Below are 19,612 nucleotides of genomic sequence, written 5' to 3'. Positions count from 1 at the left end.
CACCACAGTCTTCCATCCCCTCAGACCAGATCTCGTGCTGGGACATGCCTCCTCCAGCCCTGTTCTTTCCCCCTTGGCTGGCACAAAGAGACAACTAGCTCCTGAAGGTAGGATCCATAGTGAGAGAAATTCTCTAGGGGTACCTCTCCAGGGGTGGTTGAGCCATCAAGAAGTCTTAGGGGAAGGAAGGTTAGGACTCTGTCCTACCTTGTCACTGTCCACTGTGTTCTGAGAGGTCCTAGAAGCAATGGAGATGGTGTCTGGTTGGCTGCTCCCATCCCCCTGGCTGTCAATATCCTCCACTCCATCCCTGCAGGAAGAAGAGAAAAAAAACAGGGGTGGGGGTGGGGGGAACCACTGTGGGTTTAGAGCACACAAGGATTTCCGGTTGGGTGGGCAGAGCAGCGCCTCAGCACTTTCTAGCAGGGATTTGTCTAAAATTATCCTGCTAAAGAGAGTGGCCCTATGTGATTTTCAGTGATGTCACTTCTTGCACTTAGTAAACACATAATCACTATGTTGATAACTAAATGCAAAATGACCCCCTTCCCCAAAACTCCTCCAGCCCATGCTGCAGAGGGGGTGTATGTATATGTGAATATATATTATATATATATATATACACACACATACTTGGGAATGGGTCTATAGCAGGTAGTAGGAAGATGTATATCCTACTTAGAGCCTAGGCTTCTATCCAGGTGATTAGGTCATTTTAATAATCCCAAATTCAGGGTATTCAAATTTTTGTACATGCTGTAATTAAGATGAGGGTTCATTTACAGTTGACCTATAAAGAAAACAGAAGTGATAAGTTTTTTTTTTTTTTTTTTTTTTGAGATGGAGTCTCATTCTGTCACCCAGGCTGCAGTGCAGTGGTGTGATCTTAGCTCACCGCAACCTTCGCCTCAAGTGATCCTCCTGCCTCAGCCTCCCAAGTAGCTGGGTTTCCAGGCACCTGCCATCATGCCCAGCCAATTTTTGTATTTTTTTGTGGAGACAGGGTTTCACCATGTTGGCCAGGATGGTCTCAAAACTCCTGACCTCAGGTTATCCGCCCGCCTCGGCATCCCGAAGTGCTGAGATTACAGATGTGAGCCACTGCACCCGGCCAAGATTTCTTTTAAACTTGAGTTTCTTCTGTTCAGGAAAACAGGTTGAGTGGAATATTGTCTCCAGGGGATATTATCTTTGGGAAATTCCTGATATTAGACCTTTAACACCTGGGTGTGGAGAAGGAATTTATTGCCTTCATGTGGCTGGGTTTTGAGGATCTCATGCATGTTTATAATGATTTCTTATCAATGCAGAAGGCCAAGGCATTTTCTCAAAGATTGGTGAACAGTCACAGGTTCCACAGCAGGTTTGGAGCCAGCTATGCTTCTGTGTGTCAGCTAAGGCCGTCTCCTGAGTGCACTCCTGGCATTTAGACCCCTTCCTGGGCCCCGGACCACACAGCTGTCCCCACTCCCATGTTCTTTCAGCTCTCCAGCTGTAGAACTGTGCCCCCATCCTGTACCGAGCCCACAGCCATGGCCAAGAGGGATTGGATGTCTGGAAACTGATGAAGGCTGCAAGGTCTGTGCCAGGAAAAGCTGGGGCAGACGTGGGGTTGGGGTTGGGTGAATTAGCACAGGAAATGACAGCTCTTCCCATGGACACTTTTATAAAAGACACCCTGATGCTTCTTGTGGAGAAGTAATGGCATCAGGGGACAGGGAAACTAAAAGCCTGAGAAGCCTACCACATGAACAAAGTGCCACAAATAACGAATTCACCTCAAAGGGTCTAAATGATTGCACTCTGGTGTATATGTGAATGTATGTGGATGTATGTGTGTATGCAAGCACCCATGCATATGCACATGTATACACACAATGTCTATTTATCATAAAAAAGTATTTTCTCCCACCCAGAACACTTCTAAGTCAACTGCTCTCTCATCATCATTTGTGGGCTTGGGAAATGCCAATTTATTTTAATAACATAAGCCACACATTCGTAGGAAGGAAAATCTGCTGGAAAAAGAATTTATGTGACGCATTTCAAAACCAAAAATAAAAGACTTTTAGATCATCTGTTGTTTTGGATTATCTGGGCCAGCACTCCCCACCATGTGTAGACAGTTGAGAGCTGGCTGTACTTTCTGCTTCCCGCTATTCTGGTCCATGGTGGGCCCTTCTGGTCCACTCCAGATGAAGCCACTTCTGGGGGATGTGGGGAGCCCACCTAGGAGTGTGGGTAGTATTTCCCAACCAATGAACTCCTCTATAAACTGTCCCCATATCCAGGAATCCAAGATAATGGAATTATAGACTGCTTGGTTATTCTCTGCAGAGTATGCCAAGGTTTCTCACCCACCCATCACAGGACAAAAGAAAAGGTGGGAGCAGAGAAAAGGTGGGGGAATTTCCAAGATATGCCCTTTCCCATGTTCTAGAAATGCTCAAACTCTCCTACTATAGGAAAAAGGGGCTATGTCAGGGTAAATAAGCCTAGTCAGCCTCACCTGAGTATCCTCTTTCACTATGATCCTAGACCATCATTTCTTTGTAATTGTTTCCTTTCTAATTTCTGTATTAAAGTAGGGATTCCCTGAGGCATGGCATGTCTCCACTGCTAGGCTTTAGTCCACCCCCTCCTTACCTGGACTCTGGACATAGATAACTGACATCAAAATGACCCCTCCCCCAGAGCAGTTATAATTTGTCCATGCAGCACTGAGGACGTGAACTTATCCTGGTCATGCAGGTCTTGGGGCTTCTGCCCCATGGAGGTTTCTCTACCTTAGTCACACCCTTCTTTTGGCTACCACCTCACTCAGGACCAATGCTGCTGCTGCTTCATAGGTCCTGAAATGGCTCCCTACCCTGCTTGTCCTGGCTGGTGACTAAGGGTCAACTAAATCCTCCAGATTTATTCCATTCTGGTACAGGGGAGGAGGGAAGAACCTGTTATCACCAATGAGCATCTCTGCTAGAACCCCATTTTTTTCCTTCAAAATGTATGTGAAGTTTTTGTATGCTTTCTTTGGAACTGTCCCCCAAGAGAGTCATTATAAGTGTAGGTGTCACATGGAGACTAGGGAAAGAAATACTTTGGAAGTCATCCACGGGTTTAGAGGAAACTGGGATTCAGAAGCGTCCAGAAAGATATAAGTCCTCTTCTGCCCAATGACATTGCTTATCATAGGTGAATGAAGGTGAGGTCTCTGTGGGGGTTGCAGTAAGAGCTGCAATGAAACCACCACTCCACACATTACAGTACACAAAGCCCTTTCACTATCCAACCAGTCCAGAGAGTTCCTCCACTCTAGGGCTTATCTAAAGTCCCCTTTCTTTGAATTCTTATAGCATTTATGATCCCTATAGGTGGTTCTTCTGGTCTATTTCATGTGTGAGACATGACTATTAGATGGCTCTTAAGGGAATCAACTCATCTTACACTTCCTTTTATCTTGTAGCACCTAGCAGAGTGTTTATCAAATCAAGAGGTGCTCAATGAAGCCCTGCTGAATTTGACACTAGTGAGATGCTTAAAGACCAGATGACTCATGCTAGGTGGAACTCACAGGCCTTCCTGGAGAGTGCCACCTGCAGGGCACATCCCCCTTCAGAAGCAAAGATTCATCCCATTCCCGCACCCAGAAGCCTGTGAGGCAGGCAGTGCTGGAGGGAGAGGCGCTGGTTACCTCTTACTATTGTTCCTCTGTTTGGCTGGTGTTTTGGGGAGCTGAAGTGGCTCCTTTAAAGCTCCTTTCAGGTGAATGATCCTTTCTTGAATCACTTCTCGAATGTTCTTGATCCACTCCTGCTTGGTTTCGATGTTGGAGGCCTAGAGTGCCACAGGGAGAAAGACTGAGAACCCCAACTCCCATCCATCACCTTGCTAAAAACAGTTCTCAACCCTCCTGCAGTCTTCATCTGTTATTTTCAAGGATTCCAAATGTCTGGGGAGTTTATTTCTCATTTCATACTTATGACTCTTCAATAAGTATTGAGAAACAGGTTTCTCCAACTCCCAGAACAGTGCTCTGACCTCAAGACTCAATGCAGAATTACTTGTATGGGAGTAACTGTCAAAGTATTTCATAACTCATAAGGCACTGACCAATCCCGATATCTGCCCTAGAGGTGGAACAGTATCTGGAAGTTCCCCCTGGGACAGGGATTAACACCTGGGTTGCTAGATCCTGGGGAGGTCTAGTGGGCACTGGGAGGGGCAGCATCTACTTCCCAATCAGTATGGATATATGTCAGGATGTTCACCCAGCATGGCTCCACAGACTTGTACTGACTAGAAGTCAGTCCTGGGTTTGTGGCAAGCTCTGTTAACTAAAGGCACTGCTATCATTTTATGATGATCCCATTTGTCTTGGTAGAATTTTTTTTTCTGGTAATTCTGCCTCACAACAGGTAGCAGCTATGCTGGCAGTTCAGATTGAATATGTGTGAAGCTTTTGTCGGGTTTGGACCATTTTTTCCTTGGTGATGGGCACTTTCCTGACAAGCAAATGACTGCTGGGAACTTCATCATCTGCATTATCGCTGCTCAGACAGGCTAACATCACTGCTGTGCCCCAGAGAGCTGCAATGACTCCTCACGGCCGTCTTCTGGTGAAAGGCCTCCTCTTGACATTTCTCTCCATCAGCATGGTCCCCATGCTAATGTGATTTAGTAGGGGTTCAAGAATGTAGGTTCCCAGGGAATAAGGTCCACATCTTATACATAGTTATCCCCCACCACACTAAGCACTATACCTTTTACACAGAAGCTATTTAGGAAAAAATGTCAAATGCATGTGGAGCAAATCAAGGTGCCTTTTGTCAAAGGGTCAATTGTTCTTGCCACTTGAAGGAAGAGATACGGACAGAAAACAGTTTAAGTGGGCCTTGCTGAGCTGGCCCTGAAAGCCACTCCCTGCTTTCTTCCCTCTTGGTCACACATGTGCATGCACTTGAGGAGACCATGCGTCTTTGAGATTCTGGGTCTACCTTCATGACAGAATTTGCTTCTCAATGCCCATGTGATGCTGCCATTCCCAAGAGAGGCCCATGGCTCAGTAGAGTCTCTGGGCCTTAGCTTTTAGGTGCCACTTGCCCACCCCCACTTCTATTACCCCCAACCCTAGTTTGTGCCTAGCAGAGAGCAGTACTTACTTTCAGCACTGTTTTATTGTCTGAGGATGGGGTGCGCCCAGACCACAAGGCGAATTTGCAGGGATCGCCCTCCACGTGCTCGGTCACACCCAGCTCTGAGGTCTGTAGACAGGAAATGCCTGTGAGAGGCGGGGAAGGGGAAGGCAGTGGGGAAACTTAGGGCTGGGGTGGGAAGGGAAAGGCAACAAAGAGGAGAGGACCGAGGGAGGGGCTTCTGTCAATCAAACTTTAACAGATTGGATATTCTGTTCATCTACCCAGGATGGAAGGACCTACAGGCACATGCCTGATTAGCAGGTACCAGGGAGGGAAGGTGAAGAGGGAGGTGCTAAAAGCAAACAGAAAGAAGAACTGTGAACTCTACAATGCAGACGTGGGAGGTAAGTGGGGTGCTTTCCAAATAGGAGACATTTTCATTTGTCCAGGATGTTTTTGGTGTGGAGGCCGGGGTGGAGATGAGATGAGTGTGTCCAGATCCCTTCCTGCCCATGGGTTCTATGAAAGCAGGGAGTCTTGTCTTACCCCACCTGCCCCACCTACCAGTAGCTTGTTCTTGTAAACATATTTCGTGTGTCCTGAAGAATCTTTGATCTCCTTGCTAAAAACCAAAGAGATCTCAAAGAGGAACAAGTGCCGCTCCCGCCCCTTCCGGATCAGCGACTTCGGGTCCCACACTTGAAAGGCATCCTGGAGAATCAACTCCCCCTGCACATCCAGGTTCTCGTCGAACCCTGAAAAACATCCATTTCCACCCTGTGGAGTTTCTCTACTGCCACAGTCAGGGGGCCATGTTCCACTCCCCTCTTGGAGAAAGCCTCTCTTATTGTTAGTCCTCAGTTCCTGAAGGGTTTTTCTCTCTCTGCTAACTCCAGAGACTGCTGAACACTTCCATAGACATCTCTGAGAATTGCAATTAGATCTCTCCTGCCCCCTTCCTGCACCATGTCTTTTATATACATAACCAATATTAGTGGAATCTCCTGCAAAGGTCCTATGTAACCTCACATCTTCACACACCCACAGTTGGCCTCCTGCAAGAGCAAATCCCATAGCTCCTTTGTCCTCCACAACTTTCTACTGTTCCTGACTTGCAGCTATGAGTGGGGCTGAGTACAAGCACTGCCTGAGTGTCTTCAGCTCCTCTTTATTTGTCATTCATTACCTTAATTCTTCTTATTATTATTTTTTAATTTTTTTTACAGTGGCATGATCATGGGTCACTGCAGCCTTGAACTCCCAGGTTCAAGTGATCCTCCCAGCTTAGCTTCCCAAGTAGCTAGGTCTATAGGTACATGCCACCATGCCCAGGTAATTTTTGTATTTTTTGTAGAGACAAGATCTCCCTATGTTGCCCAGGCTGGTCTTGAGCTCAAGTGATCCTCCCCACTTGGCCTCCCAAAGTGCTAGGATTATAGGCATGAGCCACTGTGCCTGGCCTACCTTAATTCTTATATTCCATTTCTAGAATTCCTCCCTTTGATTACTTTGCACAAGCCTTCAACAGTTTATATTTATACCACTTTAAGTTTTTAAGAGAGGCTCTCGAACTTTAGTGTGCATAAAAATCACCTGGAGAGCTTGTCAAAACACAGATTACTGCCCACCCTCCAACCTCCCCAGATATTCTGATTCAGTAGGTGTGGGGTGAGTCCATGAATGTGCACTTCTGACAAGCTCCCAGGTGCTGTTGCTGCTGCTGGTAAACAGACCATGCATGGAGTAGCTGGATCCAGAGCATAGGTCAGGGACAGACTGGAGGAGCTGGGTACTTGCAGGCACTTCCAGGGTGGGGTGGAGGGGAAGGTACAAACAGAGAGGAAAGGAGTGGAGAAACTGTCAACAGGAATACGTTGAGATGGTTCCTGCTCAGCCTAGGGAAAATAGCCAGGGCTCCTTTGCTCTAAGAATTGAGGCTTCTGGTGCCAAGGATGGTCCAGGAAGTATGGAGACCATATCAAGTCTCCCAAGGTGGTGTTGGTGGTATTGGCGGAGTAGGATGGAGTCCAGAAGAGAAAAAAACAGCCCACGTGTTTACATATTTGTAACAGACTATACACATTTCCTTTAGCACCCATTAAAAATGTTAAGTCTTTTTTTGTTTGTTTGTTTTTGTTTTTTGAGATGGAGTCTCGCTCTATCGCCCAGGCTGGAGTGCAGTGGTGCGATCTCGGCTCACGGCAACCTCTGACTCCTGGGTTCAAGTGATTCTCACACCTCAGCCTCCCGAGTAGCTGGGATTACAGGCATGCGCCACCACACCTGGCTAATTTTTGTATTTTTAGTAGAGACAGGGTTTCCCCATGTTGGCCAGGCTGGTCTCGAACTCCTGACCTCAGGTGATCCACCCACCTTGGCCTCCCCAAAAAATGTTAAATCTTAACTCATCTAACAAATTCCACCCCAGTATGGCTGCTCTGCCCACTCATTCTGCAGTGTTAAGACCACTTTATTGGAATATTACTCTGCAGGTTTCTGGTCTCAAGAAGATAGTTTCAGCTGACTGAAGTCTTATCAGAGTTGTTTGGCTGGACTTACTAACCTTCTAGGAGGACAAAATGCTGGTTGCACAAGAATGTGAATGTATTTAATGCCACTGAACTGTACATTCAAAAATGGTTAAAATGGTAAATTTATGTTATACATATTATGTATATTTTACCATAATAACAAAAAAAGAGCATAAGGCTGAAGATGGTATGTTTTGTGTGTATGTGTGTCTGTGTGTGTTTATGTGATCAGGATTTCTATTCATTGTGATGATCAAGGCAATGTAACGCAGATGCTATGCAGACTAACAAGATTGCTGTAGGTTGGAGGCTCTAGCACACCAACAGTGAGGGTGATGGCCTGTACTGGACTGTCTCATGGGCAGCAACATGTCCACATAACCTCCAGTGGCTTAGGCCTGGTCCTTCCTAGAAGCAGGGTGCTAGCCAAGTTGGTCCTTGTGGAGCCCCTCTCACATGACAAGGGCCTATGTAACTACTTGTCATTTCTTCTCTCTTCCAGCCTTGCACCTTGTCTAACTTCATGCCACTTCCCTCCCATGATGCAAGCTCCCTCGTGTCAAGGAAGCGAGGAGGCTTCCCCAGTGCTGGGAGGACAGCTACCTTCCAGCATGCTGACATGCATGGCATCATTGGCTTTCTTTGGGACACTGAGCATCACCTCCAGGCCATCCTTGAGCTCCCCTTTCCCTTCTTCACAGCAAGTTAAAAGTTCCTGAGGAAAAAAAAGTCCAGACACAATTAGGACCATCTCCCCCAGCTTCCTCCCACCACCTAACCCACCAAGGAAATTATAGACCAGCTTCGCTGTCTGTAATGGTTCCCTCTGAGCTATAAAGAAAGTGAGGTGGGGTAAAAGGGGTTATCTCCAAGAATTCAACCACGATTTTTCTCCCACACTGAGCATTCTCAGCCCAATCTAGCCCAAACTAACTCAATCCAACCCGACTTCCAAATGGCTTGACCTGTAAGTCAGCAACTGAGGCATTCTCTGTCACTGGACTGCCCTCTTAGAGAAGGGACTACCCTGGCAAAGCACATGAACAGAGGTGCAGCATTGTATAATCCAATAAAGAGAATAAAGAGAAGAATGAGGAGGATAAAGGGAAGATAAAGAGTGTGCTATGCAGCACCCATATATCCCTGCATGTTTACTGCTGACACCACTTTTATTTACAAGCCTCTACAGTCTGAATGCTGACTTCCATCCTACTGGGAACAACCTGAGGTTGGAGACTTAATAGGCTTATGACATCCCAGAGTAATAAAATATTTTTAGATCATATGGATGAGGAGTTCCTAATCTGGGGCCAATAGATGGGCTTCTAGGCTATTTCATTGTCAGATGAGGTAAGTGCGATTAAGAGAGATGAAGTGATTTTCCTCAGGTTATATAACTCAGTGGAGGCTATGCAGGGGCCTGAATCCAGGTCTCCTGAATCCAAGTCTGGCACTTTATCCACCACATCAACCCTGTCTCTCCTATATTCTGTCCCCCATTGAGGCTTCCAGGGGCAATACCCTCTTTCTTCACCTCCTGGGGAGCTGGGAAGCGTGTCCTTTCTTTTGTATTTCCTCATTGGAGACTCAGTCATCACCATCCCCATAAAAGATATATAGTATCTGGTTGGTGGAGAAAAGATCATTTTCAACTATCTTGAGAATCATAAGACCACTTGGAATGATTTTTGCCCAAACCAGAAGAATGTTGGGTTTTCATTTTTCCTATCAGGGTCACTGTATCTTGCTCACTTTGACACTGGGAAGGGAATGGTTAAGCAACAGATCTGCAAACCATACTGTCTCCTTGAGGGGGCAGGGGATGCATGTTGAGTGGAGGTGCCTTTCCCAGAAAGAAAGAAGTTCACCAGATCAAACCTTGTAAACACATAATTGACAAATAACCTAATGGTACTTGCTAGCAAGATAGGACTTATCTAGGAAATGCTTTTAATAGGATAAATCTGGTCTGTCTAGGGCTTCTTATGGTAAACAATCCTAGAATCTGTGGCTTTAGAGGCCTGGCTCTCTGGAAGGTGTCACATAAGCTATGCAACTATCTAAGTAAAAAGGGAATATCTTTCATGACCAAATGGTTCTCTTCAGGGCAAGTGATACAATGTGACATATATAATTTACATACTTTGTAAATCAATCTGGCCGCAGCATGTCCTGATGCTGCAAGAAAAGGCTTGGAGCTGCACTGGTGGTCCTGGCCCTTTCCCGTGTCACCTCTGCCTTGGAATTACTTGTATCCTTGAAATTATTAGTCAAGCTTTATACTTGGTAAGATATCTAATTAGTGAGAGTTTGATCTAAAAATTCAATCCTTAGTGTTATCTTGGATACATTCCCATAGGAATAAGGGAGCTCTGAGTGTCCAAAGAAGAGGTGCGCCCCCTAGAGCACATGTTTGGGAGGGAGAAGTGATCAGTGCTCAGCTCTGCCCTTGGCTCCAGTCACTAAAATGTCATCCTTGTTCAGAAAGTGGTATTTACTTCTGCCAACCTAAGGTTGTCAGATTCTCCCACCCCTTTCCTTATTTTAACCTTCTCAATCTTATTTTCATACATCATCAAAGAAAATCCTGAGGCAAAACGTAAGAGAAAAAACAAGAAATATGCTTCAGTTTGTGACAGAAAACATGAATTAGTTTAATCACCCCCTGCCCAAAACAATTTAGCAAGTCTACCAATCTACCAGCTGGGCCAATACATTTTCCCTGATTCTTGCTATACTTTATGGTAAGGAGAAGGCTTCACATTTAATTTAGGATCCTTTTGTAAAGCCACAGCAGATTTACATGAAGAATATTGAGCACTCTGACATAGTTTCTACTTTCACGCCATACCTGAAGTGATGAACCCAGAGGATACTGATAATTAAATATACACTTATTTGAAATAAAACTGACTTTATGAAAATAAATTCCATATTATTTATTTATAGTAAAAGCTCAGCAAACTGTTTTTCTCTTACTCAGCAGGCACTCTGCCACCAGCACATTTAAAAAAGACCAAAACTATCTTCTTTTTTTTGAGACAGAGTCTCCCTCTGTCACCCAGGCTGGAGTGCAGTGGCATGATCTCAGCTCACTGCAACCTCCGCCTCCTGGGTTCAAGCAATTCTCCTGCCTCAGCCTCCCAAGTAGCTGGGGCTATAGGTGCACGCCACCATGCCTGAATAATTTTTATATTTTCATTAGAGACAGAGTTTCACCATATTGGTCAGGCTGGTCTCAAACTCCTGACCTCAAGTGATCCACCCGCCTTGGACACCCAAAGTGCTGGGATTATAGGCATGAGCCACTGTGCCCAGCCTATTTTCTTAAAATAATAATAATAATTTTATGACTTCCTCACAATCAAATTCCTGCCACTTTATTTTTCCACTTCTTAGCTACCTCTATAGGCACTTCTTCCTAAAACACTCAATTCCAGAACAAAGGTCCAGAGCCCACTCCTGCAACTGCCTACAGCAAAACACAAACCTATTCCATCCTCAACTTCCCTTCCTTGTCTATGCCACATAATTCATCCTAGGGGGCTTACACCTTACAGGGTTAAAGGGAGATGTAAAAAGTTGTATTTCTTTTGGAACTGCATCTTAGTTGATTTAAGACACTGGCAGTGTGGATAGTTGAGTCAGCATTGGTTTGTCTTTCTTTCCTTTTTTTTTTTTTTCCTTTTTAAATTCACAACCCCACCAATTCCTGAACAACCTTTGGGTGGGATACGTACATTCAAAACCATAAAAATCAGTTTTTAAAAGTCTATTAGCACAAGAAAAATAATTTTATTTTTTATTTTATTCATTTTTTTTTTTGAGACGGAGTCTCGTCCTGTTGCCCAGGCTGTAGTGCAGTGCCATGATATTGGCTCACTGCAGCCTCTGCCTCCAAGGCTCAAGCAATTCTCACACCTCAGCCTCCTGAGCAGCTGGGATTACAGGCACACGCCACCATGCCCAGCTAATTTTTTGTAGAGACGGGGTTTCACCATGTTGGCCAGGCTGGTCTTGAACCCTTGACCTCAAGCAATCCACCTGCCTTGGCCTCCCAAAGTGCTGGTAATACAGGCATGAGCCACCATGCCCGACCATGAAAAATAATTTTAAAAGGCCAAGCATGAAGTGAGATAGGAAAGAAGAAGATAATTATACACAAAATCTGGGCTAAGGAGATTCTACTGTAAGCAACCACAAAATTCAATGCTAACTTTCTAATAGCCACAGGTAAAGAATGGCCTAAGCATCTGTCATTTAAAGATAGAAAGTATACCCATTTTTCAGGAGAGAGGATTCCCTACACCCCTGTCCTGAGATCTCACAAGAATTTCTTGTGTCTTCATATAAGAAATTTCAAAAAACAAAGAAGGGAAAGCAGTTCTGTCAGGACAGCTGGGGTGGCTGCACACTCTTTTCTCACACTAGTCCTCAGGAAAGGCCGAGGGTGTGATGTCCAGTTGTAACACTTTAAGCCATTTCTGCTGGAGTCCTGGAAGCAGACACCTGTAGCCTCTTCTTGGAGATGAGGAAGGAGAAGAATTGCAGGGATGAGGCTGAAGGGAAATGATGTGGCACGGCTCCACTCTGACTCAGAGGACAGAAAACCCTACCAGGGCACAGGCTCCTGTACCTTCACTGCACTGCTGCCCTCACGCCTCTCATATCATGGAACCCCAAGTGCTAAGCCAGGGAAATTCCATGGGCTGGGAATGGTGGACTCACTCCAGTGTGACTAGAATGGCGGATTTAAAATTAGACTGGTTTTCAGGTTCAGTGAAATGGGATTATGCAAGTTTTTGCAGGCATCTCTAAACATGAGCTGAATTACATCAGATTTTCTCTGAAATTACACAATGTACTTATAACATGTCCCCTACTATCCCTTTATCTTTGCATTAAAGGAGCAACCAGCAGGATATTTCAAACGAGGGAAAACTCTACCCCTAAACTTTAGGAATTAATATAGATGGGGGTTATTTAACTACTTGTGTCAATTCCCCAGGCTTTCTGTGGAAATGACATTATTTTCAATGTATCAATGCATTCTTATATGAGAAAGATAAACCCAAATTACTTAGTGTTTTGCATACTTGGTTATTTAACTTTTAAAGAAAAGATTTTGAAGGAAAATCCAAATCTCTTGGTTGGCTCCAGAAGAACCCCTAACATGCGAGAACCTACAGATATAAGAATACCCCTGTGTTTTAATGTATACCCTTTGACTATTTTACCTTAAAATCCTCATCATCTTGACAAACACAGACAATGGTAGGTGCCACTCTGGACTCGACTACCCATGTAAACTGGCACTGCCCTTAGGACTTTGACCTTTTATTTATTAATTATTATTCTTATTTTTTTGAGACTGTGTCTCACTCTGTCACCCAGGCTGGAGTTCAGTGACACGATCTCGGATCACTGCAACCTCCGCCTCCTGGGTTCAAGTGATTGTCTTGCCTCAGCCTCCTGAGTAACTGGGATTACAGGTGCACACCACCACGCCTGGCTAATTTTTTGTATTTTTAGTAGAGATGGAGTTTCGCCACGTTGGCCAGGCTGGTCTCAAACTCCTGGCCCCAAATGATCTGCCCACCTCAGCCTCCCAAAGTGCTGGGATTATAGGCATGAGCCACTGTGCCTGGCAAGACTCTGACTCTTGATTTCATCAAAAGCAGGTGCTACCAGGAGGAATCTGCTTCTGTAAGGAGGGACAAGAAAGCCTCTAGGAGCCAGTCAGTGCCTGAGAAGGCAATTGCTAAAAGTTGTGCAGTGGTAGGTGATGAGAAAATAGTCACAACTTATTCCTGCTCCCTTTTCTCCCCCTTCTGCCTTAAAGTAGGCATCTGGATTTCCATGGGATAGGACAGCAATGCCAGTGTGGGCTGAAGTTCTGCTCTAGGTAGAAGAAAGGTCTTCAGGTGGAAGCATTCCCATCCTTAGGGGCCAAAGCTGGGACTCCCTTGCCCTAGGCAGTAGGCAGTGGAGGAGGATGTGGAGGGGAGGGGAGGTACCTTCAGGAGCAGTTGATATTTGGTGATCCTTTGGACAGGTTTAATTAGGTAGGAAGAGATGGAGTTGGCCAGACCATGCCGCTGCTGTATCTCCTGCAGGGATGAGAACAATGTGCAATTAGACACAGAGGGGTGTGTGCATGTGTGTGAACTCTGAGAGGAGAGACGCAGGGGTCAGAAGAGAGGAAGAAAGAGATAAAGGTAGACAAGTATGAGAACATGTTCTTTGATAGGGAGAGGGGAGTAAAAAGAGAAACAAAAGAACCAAGATGCATATAGAGAGAAAATAGGAGAGAGAGTAAAAAGGGAGAAGGATTAGGGAAAGAAGCAGGTGTGTGAAACAAATAGAAATTGAGCAAAAATGGAGAAAAAGAACAGTAGAAAAGAGAGCAATAAGGTAAATAACACAGCGGACAGTAAGGAGAGATAAAGTAGGAGTGAAAGGAAATCAGTTCCGAAAAGGGGAGATGAGAGTACAGGGAAGGCAGAGAATGAGGCTCTGACTTCCATTCTGATGGCTCCTGAGGAGTGTTTCCCTGCCCTCAGTCTCCTTCAAATAGCACAAGGATATATCTCCCTTATTAATACCATCCTTCTCTTTAAATTTAACACATCCCAACTTAGGGTCATCACTTTATTTCTTATAAATATTTCATTGTGATAAATGGCACCTCCTTCATTCTTCAGGTCTCCTAAGCTGGAAACCATGGAGTCAATTTTAGTCATTTCTCTGCTGTTGCCCCTAGTGACAAATCTTTCCTTTCCATTTTGAGGGACATCACCCTCATCACTCATGCCCAGGCTAGGGCCATGGCCTCCAACTGCTGTTTGTGCTTCTAGTCTCTCCTTTTAATCTACTCTCTATCCTACCTCCAAAATGATCTTCTACTCCCCAAAGTCTAGGGTTAATAAGGGTCAGAGAAAGGTACATTTTTGTGCCTGCCTTCAAAAAGCTTACAGTCTAGCTGAGAATACTCAATGCACACGAACTAGAGATCAACAAAGGACAATAGAGAAAATGGTACAGCCAATAAAAATTGGGAGAGATTACTGGGGTTGGGAGTGGCCAGGTGGTTAGTAGAGGTAAGGCCTCAACCTCACCTGGGGCTAAGAGGTAAGGTGGGCAGAGGGGGTGGGTTAAGTAAAAGGTTGGAGGGATGACATTCACTTACATCAAATACAAAATGTATTGGATGAAATAATCATTGTGCGTTTAGATGATGATGAGGACCATGACTGAACGGTACAGAGGATGCACACCCACCTTCTATAAGAAGTGAAAAATACAGTTAGATATGCAAGGTTGGGTCATTGATGGGTTTGAGTTAGAAAAGAGTTAGGATATGATGGTAAGTTTTTCAGTGGTAAAGCATCACAGATCTTGAAGAGAAAAAACAGGCGGGGCATGGTGGCTCACGCCTTTAATCCCAGCAGGATCCCAGGTGGCAATCCCAGGTGGCAGGATCACTTGCGTCCAGTAGTTCAAGACCAGCCTGGGCAACATGGCCAGATGCCATCTCTACAAAAAATACAAAAATTAGCTGGGTATGGTGGCACGTGCCTGTAGTCCCAGCTACTTGGGAGGCTGAGGTGGGAGGATTACTTGAGCCCAGGAGGTCAAGGCTGCAGTGAGCTATGATCACGCCACTGCACTCAGCCTGGATGACAGAGAGAGACCCTGTCTCAAAACAAACAAACAAACAAAAAAACAACAAAAAAGAGAAAAAAATGCATGATGAAAGTAATGTTTCAGAAAGAGTAATATATACCTAATAGCAACAGGGGGGTAAATCTTGGAGAAATAGAGACAGAAAGACAAGTTATGAGGCTATTGCAAAAGCCCAGGTGTATAGATCTGAAGTTACCACATGATCCAGCAATTCAAGTTCTAGGTATATACTCAAGAGAAATAAAAAATATATATCTATGCATGAAAAACCCAAATATCCATGAATTGATAAATGGAAAAACAAAATGTAGAATATTCATACAATGGAATATTATTTAGACATAAAAAGAAATGAAGTTCTGATGCATGCAACAACACAGATGAACTCTGAAAACATTATGCTAAGTGAAAGAAGCCAGTCACAAAAGACCATGTATTATGACTCAATTTTTATGAAATGTCCAGGCAAGGCAGATCTATCTGTAGAGACATAAAGTAGATCATTGGTTGCTTGTGGGTTAGGGTTTGTGGTGGAGAGCTGGGGGGTGATGGCTAAAGGATACAGGGTTGCTTTGTGAGGTGATAAAAGTGCCCTAAACTTGACTGAAGGGATGGTTGCACATATCTGTAAGTACACACACAAAAACACTGAATTCATACTTTAAATGGATGAAATGTATGATATCTGAAATCATCTCTCAATAAAGCTGTTATTTTAAAATAGGTCCAGGTATGCAATGTAGGGGCATGCCCTAAGCTAGAATTAGTGAGAATAAAGCATTGGGAAGAATAAAAGAAATATTTTAAAGATGGACTAGATAGGACTTGTTATGGGGCTATGAAGAAGGGTGGAGGACGATAATAATTTTAAAAATTATTCCATTGCCTATCAGAAATTATTTCTATCCCAGAAAGTAGTAATTTTGTCACCATTTGCCTCTTTCCCAGAGGTGTGTAGTTACAAGACTTGTTTGAGGATGATGGGCGAAACAGCTGCAGCTTGACTCTCTTCAGGCAACTGAACCTTGTGAGTTTATCTGGGAGCTTTGGCAAGAAAGCACAAGCAACAATGCACCTTTGACAGTCTTCCTTCTCTGATGAAAAGCCCAGCTTGAGGAAGGCAGCAGAGAGGGAGGGGCATACATCAGTCAAACCAAGCTTAGACATCACACCCATGCTGTTCTCACATTTAGGGTCAAAAATTCTAGATCGGCCAGGCGTGGTAGCTCACGCCTGTAATCCCAGCGCTTTGGGAGGCTGAGGTGGGTGGATCACGAGGTCAGGAGATTGAGACCATCCTGGCTAACACGGTGAAACCCTGTCTCTACTAAAAATACAAAAAATTAGCCGGGCACAGTGGTGGGTGCCTGTAGTCCCAGCTACTCGGGAGGCTGAGGCGGGAGAATGGCGTGAACCCAGGAGGCAGAGCTTGCAGTGAGCCGAGATTGCGCCACTGCACTCCAGTCTGGGCAACAGAGCGAGACTCCGTCTCAAAAAAAAAAAAAAAAAAAAAAAAAAAAAAAAAAAAATTCTGGATCATGTGAATGTGTAAACCTTTCCAGGACTTTAATTCTCTGTGTTATCTTTACAGTAATGGATATTAGGTGACTGCCTTTACTAAGGGTTTATCTCATTTATAGAATGAGGGCCTAAGGCAGATGGTTTCTAAGTGTAGAAGTTAGAGAAACTCTTTTGATGGAATGAAAATAAGCCACAAAGATTATGCCTTTTGGAAAGTTTTGAAAGCAATCCGGAAAGTTTACTGTCTTCCGTCCCCACTTCCAGGGCAGACTTGAAGAACTCCTACTGGACTGGTTTTCTGGCTTCCATCAGTCTTTCCAACTAATGTAGAAGCTCACTAGGCACTATGTTGGAAATGGGGTATAGGGTCGGAAATTTGGGGATATATCTGACTTATCAAAGCCTAGAAATTGGCTAGAAATGGGGATGCAAGGTATGTAGTACTAAGGGAAAATACAGTCTGGTGCCAGGCACTGAGATGTGACAAATATGAATCAGGCATAAGGTCTCAAGGAGCTCACAGGTGAAGGGAGATGTGAGTAATAGAAAGGTGCATTGTTCACCTGCCAAAAGGCAAATCATTACAAATGCTATAACAAAGATACAAAGTACAAAGGAAAGAATTCATGCAGGAAGCAGCAGTTGACCTTTAATGGATAGGAAGAATTTTGAAGAGAGAGAGAGCTCATTATCACTGGCCATCACAGAAATGCAAATCAAAACCACAGTGAGATACCATCTCACACCAGTTAGAATGGCCATCATTAAAAAGTCAGGAAGCAACAGGTGCTGGAGAGGATGTGGAGAAATAGGAACACTTTTACACTGTTGGTGGGACTGTAAACTAGTTCAACCATTGTGGAAGTCAGTGTGGCGATTCCTCAGGGATCTAGAACTAGAAATACCATTTGACCCAGCCATCCCATTACTGGTATATACCCAAAGGACTATAAATCATGCTGCTATAAAGACACACACACACGTATGTTTATTGCAGCACTATTCACAATAGCAAAGAGTTGGAACCAATCCAAATGTCCAACAACGATAAACTGGATTAAGAAAATGTGGCACATATACACCATGGAATACTATGCAGCCATAAAAAATGATGAGTTCATGTCCTTTGTAGGGACATGGATGAAACTGGAAAACATCATTCTCAGTAAACTATCGCAAGGACAAAAAACCAAACACCGCATGTTCTCACTCATAGGTGGGAATTGAACAATGAGAACTTACGGACACAGGAAGGGGAACATCACACTCCAGGGACTGTTGTGGGGTGGGGGGAGCAGGGAGGGACAGCATTAGGAGATACACCTAATGCTAAATGACGAGTTAATGGGTGCAGCAAAACAACATGGCACATGGATACATATGTAACAAACCTGCACATTGTGCACATGTACCCTAAAACCTAAAGTATAATAATAATAATAATAATAAAATATATATAAAGATAAAAAAAAAAGGAAGAGAGAGAGAGAAGGGTGTGTGTGTTTGTGTGTTTGTGTTGTGTGGAGAGGACACAATCTATCCTAGGCAGAGAGAGAGGTGTGAGCAAAGATAGGAAGCAGAAGAGTTTGAGGCATGCTCAGAGCACAGGACATGTACGTCAGAAAAGTGCTAAGTGGAAGACAGGACACAATGCATTTAAAACTTCAAAAAGACCCTTCTGGATATTGTTCATGAATAATCAACAGAAGCATCCTAAGGGAAAAAGATTCTCAATCAGAGGTAATGGTGGCAGATGGCATCCAATATGATACCCAATAATATCAGGTGAGAGGAGCACTTTTCTTGGGTTCTTCTGTGGTAACAAATCTAACCCCAGATATTCTAGTGTGGGACACATACAGCCATTTCCATATTAATGCTCCATTAAAAATATCATGTGCATTTTTCCTCATCTGGCTTCCTTCCATTCAAGTGTCATTTCTTTACTGAGCAACAAGACATTTGTAGGATTTCTGTTGAGGCAGTGCCAGGCTAGAAAGACGCCCAGGGAAGGTTTCTTTTGCACACTTGAGTACAAGAGCCATGTTTAAATGTCTTTATATTCTCCACGGGGCCTAGCCCACTATCTTGCATACAGTAGACATCCAAATATTTATGAAAAAAATGAAAACAGGTAGGCAGAAAGATAGACAGATAACCTTTAAAAAGGGCTGAGTTTCTAGTTTCTGTCACTTCTGATATGACTGCCAAAATGGCCATCACTGCTATAGTCTGCCTCTCACTAAACTTTCTTTTTCCCCAATTTCATCTTTCCCTCTTATTCATCCTTTGAATCATGCAGGGGCCCCTTTGATTTTGCTTACTGTAAAGCCAATAGGTCACTCTCTTTGGGAAACAGCACTAAACAGATTCCACCAGTCGCCAACAGGATTGTGTCATCATTCCAAACCAAAGGATCTGACAAGGCACATCAGCCTCACTCTTCTCCTGGCTTCTATTATAGCAGAGGTGTTTAGCCCTGGCTGCACATCACTCTCACCAGAAACTTTAAAATATCCCAATGCTCAGGCCACAGTCAGGCCAATCATAGCAGAACCTCAGGCGTGGGATTTAGGTATCAAGTTTTTTTTTCAAAGCTCCCCAGGTGATTCCAATGTGTAGCCAAGGTTGAATCAATTGTATTAGAGAAGTGATTCTCAAACTTGAGTGGACTTCAGTTACCCAGAGGCCTCCTTAAAACAGGTTGTTGGGCTCCCCCCGAGAGATTCTGATTTAATA

The 19,612-nt window shown here is 44.2% G+C and overlaps 1 protein-coding gene across 28 annotated transcripts in view; it reads right to left on the bottom strand.

Moving 5' to 3' along the window:
• KALRN (kalirin RhoGEF kinase) overlaps window positions 1-19,612 on the bottom strand; it is a 694,106-nt gene that overhangs the window by 233,806 nt on the left and 440,688 nt on the right. For all 28 annotated transcript variants that reach the window (XM_055259658.2, XM_055259655.2, XM_055259656.2 and 25 more), the window contains 6 exons: window positions 13,684-13,776; window positions 8,270-8,381; window positions 5,700-5,890; window positions 5,160-5,261; window positions 3,692-3,834; window positions 208-310 (listed from right to left, as the gene is read on the bottom strand). In XM_055259658.2, coding sequence (XP_055115633.1) covers window positions 208-310; window positions 3,692-3,834; window positions 5,160-5,261; window positions 5,700-5,890; window positions 8,270-8,381; window positions 13,684-13,776 — 744 coding nt within the window. The remainder of the gene's footprint in view (window positions 1-207; window positions 311-3,691; window positions 3,835-5,159; window positions 5,262-5,699; window positions 5,891-8,269; window positions 8,382-13,683; window positions 13,777-19,612) is intronic.

This window comes from Symphalangus syndactylus, chromosome 21, assembly GCF_028878055.3.
Source record: "Symphalangus syndactylus isolate Jambi chromosome 21, NHGRI_mSymSyn1-v2.1_pri, whole genome shotgun sequence".
NCBI classification, from domain to species: domain Eukaryota; kingdom Metazoa; phylum Chordata; class Mammalia; order Primates; family Hylobatidae; genus Symphalangus; species Symphalangus syndactylus.
The sequence above is the reverse complement of the archived record's forward strand: the minus strand, read 5'-3'. Positions and strand labels throughout refer to the sequence as shown.